General features: G+C 42.1%; 1 protein-coding gene across 1 annotated transcript in view; it reads right to left on the bottom strand.

Moving 5' to 3' along the window:
• Positions 1–218: 218 nt before the first annotated feature.
• ANAPC16 (anaphase promoting complex subunit 16) overlaps positions 219–9,455 on the bottom strand; it is a 29,657-nt gene continuing 20,420 nt past the window's right edge. Inside the window, 2 exon segments of the mRNA XM_032232331.1 lie at positions 219–988; positions 3,549–3,623. Of these exon segments, the coding sequence (XP_032088222.1) occupies positions 873–988; positions 3,549–3,623 (191 nt within the window). The 3' untranslated portion in view covers positions 219–872.

Genomic DNA, 9,455 nt, shown 5'->3' with positions numbered 1-9,455 from the left:
AACTATCTCCATTACCCCCTCCTGCTCTCACAGCTGAGAGTTGTGGCAGCCCTGAAGATGCTCCAAAATGGCTTCAGGGTTGACAGTTGCAGTTACCCTGACTGTCTTATTTGCCCGTGTAGACCCCGTGAATCTTAGTATCTTTACTGAAACTTATCTTGGTATCCGTCCATTTCCTTATTCCCAAACCTTTGAAAGAAATGTGAAAACCAACGTCATGGCAAGAGCTGAAATAATTTATTTACTGAATAAGGCTATTCGGGTGGAGTGGTACAGCCAACAGGACAGTCCATGTCTCTTTTTAAGACTTGTTCTGACCATTTCCACACATAATTAGCAGAGGAACAGCTGTCAAAATGCACTCTCAGCAAACAACCTAAATATAGGAAATGGTTAATATTTTTCTGCCCTCCAAGTGAACCTGTCCTATTATCACATTTCTCTTCAAAGCAATAGCTTGAGGCTTCAAACTGCAGCTTCTTACTCAGCCCTCCAAGAGTTACACACAAGAAAGCCCAACTGTTTGGTCAAATTTTCATTGTGGCAGCTCAAGATCAACAAATCAAGACTGTTGAATTGAAATAATCATGCCTTCCCCCCCCCCCCCGAAAAGTGATTACATCTCCTTAGTTACGGAAATCACACTCTCCTCAAGCAGTGAAAGTGAACTAAAAAAGAAAACCCTAAAAAGGATGTATAAATATGCTTTATTGGATCTGGTGGAAATCCCCCCACCCCCAAACAACAACAATAGTTTCTGGATTGTCATCAGAGTTGTGGGAAAACGCAGAATGAAAGTTTAAAGCCACTGAAAGTTTTTAAATGGAGCTACACTAATCCCGGATCTTTCCACACCAACCAATTGCTATATTTCAACCTAGAGACGGAGTGAAGCCCAAGAGCTGTTCGATGGGTTTGTATCTCCATTCATCTGCCTCCAGTTCTTCCACTAAGCCGGCGAGTTTTTCCATTCGAGCGACTTGCTGATCTGTATCAGAAAATTAAAAAATGGGTTTGCAATCAACTTTTGGTTAAGCCTTTTAACTGGACTATAAGCCCCACATCGCGTCTTAAAGCAGAAAAAAAAATCTTTTATCGCAAGTAAATTAACTAGTTAGAACCCACACAATTTGTTTTCATTCTACGATTCACAAGACACTATCCACCCACAAGACAGGGTAAAATATAAAAAATAAACAAATTCTGTTCAAAGAATCCTCACGTTTATTTTCAGTTGCCGGAAAACAAATGTATTATTTCTACTGCTCCAGTTCTAAATCCTACAAAAGCTCTTTTCGATCCGACTTTATTCCAGCTATCCTGCTGTTTCTCATAGAATCTGTTAGCCAATGAAAATACTTCAGATAATCCCTACATAAATAGATGTTGGGAAATATCTTTCAAGCTATGAATAAGGCCAAAATATCTGTTCTCTAGACAACTATACTGTATGTGAGCAAAAAAGAAGCTATATTTTAACTTAAATATCAAACACTTCCACATATGTTATTATTCCCATGTGCTACAGCTGGTAGATTACAAGGAAGCTAAAACAAAGCTATTACACTGAGATTGTTCATGCCTTTATCTGTCAGATGCTTTTCCTTTTGTCCAAATTCTCAAACATGTAGACACACTAATAGTTCAAGAAAAGCCGCAAGTAAAACAATAAGAAACGTCAGCGTTAGAGCAGTTGACAAGGAACGATGACAGAATAATTGAAAGGGTTGGGCAAAAGACATGTTTTAAATGGTTGGTGGCATACAGATAGTCCTCAGGTTATGACCAGAATTGAGCCCAACATTTATGTTGCTAAGACCTTTCTTGCCACAGTTGTTAAATGCACCACTGAAGCTGTTAAGTTAGTAACAGCTTCAGTTATTAAGTAAATCTCTTCCCCACTGACTTTGCTCGTCAGAAGGCCGCAAAAGCTGATCACATGACTCCAGGACACTTCAACTGTCATAAATATGAACCAATTTCCTAGCATCTGAATTTTGATCATGGGGATAATGCAACAGTTGTAAGTATGAAAAATGGGCATTAGTCACTTTTTCAGAGGCGTTGTAACTTTGAATGGTCACTAAATGAATAGTTTTAAGTCGAGGGCTACCTGTGTTCAATCGCAATGGGGTCATAGTTCTCATTGACATAGACCAGTGTTTCTCAACCTTGGCAACTTGAAGATGTCCGGACTTCAACTCCCAGAATTCCCCAGCCAGCGAATGCTGGCTGGGGAATTCTAGGAGTTGAAGTCCCACATCTTCAAGTTGCCAAGGTTGAGAAACACTGACATAGACAAACTTGATGAATGAGACAGCTATTCTGCAGTGACTGGACAATCTTATCTATGGGGAAAGTGGGTTTTTTAACATGAACATGTTAACATCAGACTGCTCCGCCAAAGCTTCTTTAATCAATATCCAGTGACACCTTACATTTAGAAATTCTGTTTCCAAAGGAAGATAGGAAATTCTTAACGTCCTTAAAAGGAATTCCCTATTAAATTAAACCTGAAGTGTTAACAGTCTTAATACATGGATGGAATGTTTATTGATGTAGTAAATGTTTATAAATACGTATAATAGCAATAGCAATAGCAGTTAGACTTATATACCGCTTCATAGGGCTTTCAGCCCTCTCTAAGCGGTTTACAGAGTCAGCATATCGCCCCCACAGTCTGGGTCCTCATTTCACCCACCTCGGAAGGATGGAAGGCTGAGTCAACCTTGAGCCGGTGAGATTAGAACCGCTGAACTGCAGATAACAGTCAGCTGAAGTGGCCTGCAGTACTGCACCCTAACCACTGCGCCACCTCGGCTATTGCTATCTCCGTTTCAAAGCCGAAGAGTCAGCACTGTCTGAAGACGTCTCCATAGTCATGTGGCGGCATGACTAAACACCGAAGGCGCACGGAACTCTGTTACCTTCCCACCAAAGGTGTTCCGTATTTTTCTACTTGCATTTTTACATGCTTTCGAACTGCTAGGTTGGCAGAAGCTGGGACAAGTAACAGGAGCTCACTCTGTTAAGTGGCGCTAGGAATTTGAACCGCCGAACTGTTGACCTTACTGATCGACAAGCTCAGCATTTTAGCCACTGAGTTGCCGCATCCAATAAAATTAACTTAACATGGGCCAAAAACAGAAAAAAATATCCCAAGGCTTCCCTAAAAAGGACCCAGAAATCTTGGCCTCACAGGTATTATATAACAGCATTGTTAGGTGCCACTGATTCAGCCTGACATCCAACGATCAAAATGCTGTCCATTTGACAAAAAATGGGACTGTTTTCATTTTTTGTTCTCCAAGCCTCCTAAAGGCTATTCATGCCCCTTTTTTTGAAAAAAAAATGGGGCCATTTTTGTGAAAAACGGCTGTTTTGGGGACGTTTGCAGAATGCAAAAACTTTTTTTAAAAAAATTGCCTCTTCAAAACCTTGGTGTGTCTTATATCCAGTGCGTCTTATACTCCGAAAAATACGGTAGATAAATCCTGACACAACATACAGGTCCACTGACACAACAGTTTGTGAATTTATTCACTTACCGTGTTTTACTTGTTTCAGTGTGGATGCAACTTGATAACTGAAGACAGATTCACAAAGGAATCGTTCTGACCCATCTGTAAATAGAGAAAAAGGAAATCTAAAATATTTACAATCCCCCAATAGCCTTCTAAGGGTATCACAAAAAATTACAGTCTTAATTTTATACAAATGTATAAATTAACAAGTCTGTGCATTTCATATAATAATGACAAAAAGTGACTCAGGCCAACAGTTTGGCTTCTGACCCAACAATGACTATCCTGTTGTCTCCAGGAAACTCAATGTATGTTCAACAGCAATGCCATTGCTGCTGTCATCTTCAAGCAATGGATTAGAATAGAATAGAATAGAATAGTTTATTGGCCAAGTGTGATTGGACACATAAGGAATTTGTCTTTGGTGCATATGTTCCCTGTGTACATTAAGAAAAATTAAATAGAATACATTCATAAAAAATCATAAGACACAACACTTAGTGATAGGTTACTAATAAGCAATCAAATTATACTAGGAAACAAATAAAACAATCTAAATTGTAAAGATACAAGCAACATGGTTATAGTCATAAATGGAAAGAGATAGGTACTAGGAAGGAAGAGAAGAATAACAGTAATACAGTCTTAGTAGGTAGTTTGACAGTGGGAGTTAGTTGTTAAGCAGAGTGATGGCATTCGGGGGAAAACTGTCCTTTAGTTGTTCTGGTGTGCAGTGCCCTACAGCGTCGTTCTGAGGGTAGAAGTTGAAACAATTTAGGTCCAGGATGTGAGGGGTCTGTAGATATTTTCCCAGCCCTCTTTTTGACTCGTGCAGTATACAGGTCTTCAATGGAAGGCAGGTTCGTAGCAATTGTTTTTTCTGCAGTTCTAATTATCCTCTAAAGTCTGTGTCTTTTTTGGTTGCAGAGCCAGGTGCTAGTCGTTCCCGACTCTAGGGGGCGGTGCTCATCTCCGTTTCAAAGCCAAAGAGCCAGCACTGTCTGAAGATGTCTCCATGGTCTGTGGCCAGCATGACTAAATGCCAAAGGCATGGCACGCTGTTACCTTCCCACCAATGGTGGCCTCTATTTTTCTACTTACATTTTTTACGTGCTTTCAAACTGCTAGGTTGGCAGAAGCTGGGACAAGTAATGGGAGCTCACTCCGTTATGCAGCGCTAGGGATTCAAACCGCTGAACTGCCAACCTTTCAATTGACAAACTCAGCATCTTAGCCACTGAGCCACTGCGTCCCTATGTTATGGGTTACTCACCCATAAAAGATAAAGAATAGCCTGCCAAGCTGATAATACCGTGGCACGACAAAACCGCGCTCGACTAAAGCGCGCCCCGATTAAATCGCGTTGCTGACGTCATCAACAGGGTGACAACAGCGAGCACGGAGAAAGAAGGGCTTTAAAAGCAAGCCGATTCAAGTTAAGGTAAGGGTTAGGTTTAGGGTTAGGTTTAGGGTTAGGTTTAGGGTTAGGTTAGGGTTAGGTTTAGGATTAGGTTTAGGGGGTTAGGTTTAGGTTTAGGGGTTGATTTTAGGTTTAGCGTTTACAGCGTGCTTCTGTCTCCGTGCTGTTGTCGCCCTGTGATGACGTCAGCTACATGGTTTCGTCGAGCGCGCTTTAGTCGAATGCGGTTTTGTGGTGGAACCGATAATACAGACTGGATAGTACAGGTTGAGGAAGCTCATGTATGTGAATTGAATTTAGTTCTTATTTTTGTTCCAAAATATGAAACCTAAGCTAAATGATTTAAGTGAGAACATTATCTTGTTTCTCAATTGCCCAGTTCAAATTCTAATAAATACAGGCCCCTGCTACAGGTACTTGGGATCACCAACTGACTTTCAAAAGATACCATTACATAATTTCTCAAATAACCATCATTATGAATGTGGTACGTTCCAGACAGGGCAGATTTGATTTAAATCAAGTCAATTTAAATCATAAATTTTAGAGAGCAACTGTCATATCTGTCTCGCAGCAGCTCCTCCTGTGACCTGCTGTTGTCTCACTAACAGTCCCATTCATGGGATGGCTGGTGATGCGGCAGCGACACAACGAGGTGAGGAACGTGGTGGGCAGCAGGTGAGTGGATGCCCGCTAACAGGTGCTGCCATGATGGATCTGAAATGACAGGTGCTCTTTAATATCATAAGCTTCTTAGAAAGTTTCACTTTTATTTTTACTGCTTGCCCTTCTTCCTCACACTTTGAGCCTGGTGGCACAGATGCATTTCTCTTCAAACAATCATACAGTTTGTAGTGTCCATAGATTTGCAAAACAAGGGATAAAGGAATATTCTAGATTTTTTTTTATGGTTATCTCATGGTTACTATGAAATTGTGTGAATGCAGTGCATGTTATCTCAACTTGCAGAGCTTGGATTCATTGAATGAGTTTACCAAAAACATAAATATTGCAGAGTATACAGCCTCATGCTACATAACTAAGCTCCATTTCATGCTGAGTAAACTAAATTGTTAATGTATCTTAAGTAGAAAACTATCGTTAAATAGATTTTTACTCCAAAAGCACTTTATTAAAATAAATTTGATGAAAATAAAAAAAAACCTGATTTAAATAAAATAATCTGATTTTTTTAAAAAAAACATCGATTTTTATCTACCCTGCTTCCAAATATTCTGAATTGTAATTCCTATCATCCTATTCACGACAGCTGCTTCTGGAGGCACCAATTTCAGAAGTGAGATATGGATGGCTAACCTCTTGATATCTAGAAATCGCTTTTCGCTTTTGTCATGGAAGAGGAAGTGCAGAGCCCTATGAGATCTAGTAGGCAGGAGGCTCAAACCACATACCAGGTGTTTCTATGTCTTCTGACCTTTTAGCTGTACTTGGCAGTTGAGTGGGGGTTTTTTTTGTTGTTGTTAAAATTCTTTCAGCATAGATGCCACAATTTTCCACCATTTACGTATCTGAAAATAGTAGAAAATGGCACAGCTGATTTTCAGAGGGGGGCCTGGGAAGAATAACAAGCTCTGGTGTACATGAGGCCTGTTCTAAGACGTAGAATGGCCACACAACTTTTTTTGGAAATGATGCGCTACTGTCATTTCCAAACTTTTGTTGAGCAAATCTAAAAAGATAGCTGGTAGCTTTCCCAATTCACATTTGCTTAACTCTAGATCTTTCCTTGGAAAAATAGAACCGTAATCCCCCAAACAGGTTTAAAATTAAGATGACGATTGTGTAATAGGGAACAAAAGTTTAAGGGAGTCCCATCTTGGAGACTTAATGGAAGGTAGGAATTGTCAGCAGAGCATTTAAAGGCATGAAATGAGCCGCGGTGGCGCAGTGGCTAGAGTGCAGTACTGCAGGCTACTTCTGCTGACTACCAGCTGCCTGCAATTTGACAGTTCGAATCTCACAAGGTTCAAGGTTAGCCTTCCATCCTTCCGAGGTGGGTAAAATGAAGGCCCAAATTGTTGGGGGCAATAATCTGACTCTGTAAACTGCTTAGAAAGGGCTGTAAAGCACTGTAAAACGATATACAAGTCTATGTGCTATTGCTATTAGTGGTCCCGTGTAAAGCCATCCTTCTGAGGTGAGTAAAATGAAGGCCCAAATTGTTGGGGGCAATAGTCTGACTCTGTAAACTGCTTAGAGAGAACTGTAAACAGTGGTGGGTTATGACCGGTACACCCCGCTATGGGCGTACCGATGCTTGCCGGGAGTACTGGGTACCGTTCCGGTACGGTGCTCCGGAGGGGCCCTCCTGTCCTTACCTGCATTTGAGCTCTTCGGGGCTTCCGCGCATGGAGCAAATGGCGCCTGTGCAATGCTCCGCCGAGCAGCTGGAGTGTTGCGGGTGCATCGTGGAGCGTCGCAGATGGTAAGTACGCATGAACGTGCTGTGCGCGTTCATGTGGTGGACGCTGGGCCCCGTTGCGCCATACCAGTTGCAACGGGATCCAGAACCCACCGACTGTAAAGCACTGTAAAGCGGTATACAAGCCTAAGTGCTATTGCTATTAGTGTTCCTGTGCAAATGCCTGCAGGTTCCTTGCCTAACAAATTTGATTTTATTCAGATTAATTTAAAAAAAAATGATTTGGAGGTTAACTTGCTGCGAACTGCCAGCCTCAAATACAATCTTTGCTTTATAGCAGAGTAGCTGAAGCTGAAAAAGCAGCTGTTTAAGTATAATCAGTTGGCAACTGTGTTTATGCATGTATGTACTGCCCTCTATAGTAGAGTACAATTCAGCTCCTTTCCTGGAACCAACTCAGCAGTCAGTTCTTCTGCACTCATTGACATATAGCTGGCTTACTCCTACTCTGTTCTACTTAGGAGACATGAGAAACAATTAAGTAGGCAAATTTGCCTGTGGGGCCCTAACATACAGCCTTATACATCCATAATTCTGCTGACACTTAGCTAAACGTCTGGCAACTTATTATTATTTAGTCTGCTGTAGGAGCTTTTGATATTTAATGCTTAGCACGCCGCCAATATAACATCAGTTGGTGTGTCCAAACAAGGCAGCGTCCTGCTTTTCCTAGGAGGTGACTTTTTGTCCTGGGCCCAAGACAAACCAGTGTGAAATCTAGTGTGGTATAAGTGGGTGCTGAACTACGACTGAAGAGGCCCAGATTCAACTCTAATGCTCAGCCGTGGAAATTTGCAGAGTGGTTTTGGGTACAGGGGTCCAACCAACCTCTCAAAGGTCTTAGTGCAGGAATGAAATGAAAGGAAATTCCAGGGAAAGTACCGTAAGCTCCGGCATATAAATCTAACAATCAACCAACCAAACAACAAGCAGTTGGATGGCTTTGGGGAAAGTTAACCCTAAAGTTGGGCATTCAACAGTCCTCTGGCAGTAGGAAAAGTGAGATGGGTGGTCTTCATCATCAGAGTTGGCTGGTGGGGGCCTTGGAGGTCTTCTAGTCCACTCCCTTCCTCAAGCAGGGGACCCTATACCCGTGATGGCAAACCTAGGTTACATGTGCCAGAGGTGGCACACGGACACCTCTCTGTGGGCACGTGCACCCTTGTCAGCTGTTTTTCTGGTTTTTGGCAAACATGGGCAGCTGTCTTTACAGGTGCCAGAGCGCTGGAAAACGGCCTGAAAATAACCCCAAAACAGGCTGCTTTTCGGATGATTTGGGGGGTATTTTTTGGGCCAAAAACAGTCTGAAAAAAGCCTGAAACGACCCAGAAAAGTCTAAAAATGGCACCAAAAAACCAGGCATGTGTGCACCGGCCAACTGGTCTTCAGGTTTCCAGCGCTCCGCCTTGTGCATGTACGTGCGTTCTGATTTGGGCACCCAGTGCCGAAAAAGTTCGCCACCACGCCCTATACCATTTCAGACAAACGGGCTTATCCAGTCTCTCTTAAAGGTTTCCAGTGTGGAGCACCCACATCTTCTGAAGGGACACCGTTCTGGTTGATTGTTCTCACTGTTAGGAAATTTCTCCTTATTTCCAGGTTGAATCTCTCCTTATTCAGTTCCATCCATTATTCCTTGTCTGCCCTTCGGTGCTTTGGAAAATAGCTTAACCCGCTCCTCTCTATGGCAGCCCTTTAAATATTGGAACTCTGCTCTCAGGTTCCTCTGGAGCACAAAGAAGGAAGCTCTCCTCTTAGTTGTGGAGGGCTGGTGGGCTGCATTTGCCTTGTAAACTGAAAGCTCCCTTTTCTTGGGTTAGCAGCTGTGGCATAAAACTGACAGCCAACACTCAGACCATATGAATTCAACAACTCAATATAAAATCACAGTGGGAATGAATGATTTGGTTAAGGCTGTGGAAGGCACAAAGAACAAATAAATGTCTAATCACTGAATGTCAGAATGTGCACCATGTGAAATTCTCTGCGTGAACTCTGCGTTGGCGACAGGAAGGGCATCTGGCCAGTAAACAGCTCTTCAGTTGCCCCAACTGCAGCCAGATGCAAG

The sequence above is a fragment of the Thamnophis elegans genome, chromosome 15 (assembly GCF_009769535.1).
Source record: "Thamnophis elegans isolate rThaEle1 chromosome 15, rThaEle1.pri, whole genome shotgun sequence".
Lineage (NCBI taxonomy): Eukaryota > Metazoa > Chordata > Lepidosauria > Squamata > Colubridae > Thamnophis > Thamnophis elegans.
The sequence above is the reverse complement of the archived record's forward strand: the minus strand, read 5'-3'. Positions and strand labels throughout refer to the sequence as shown.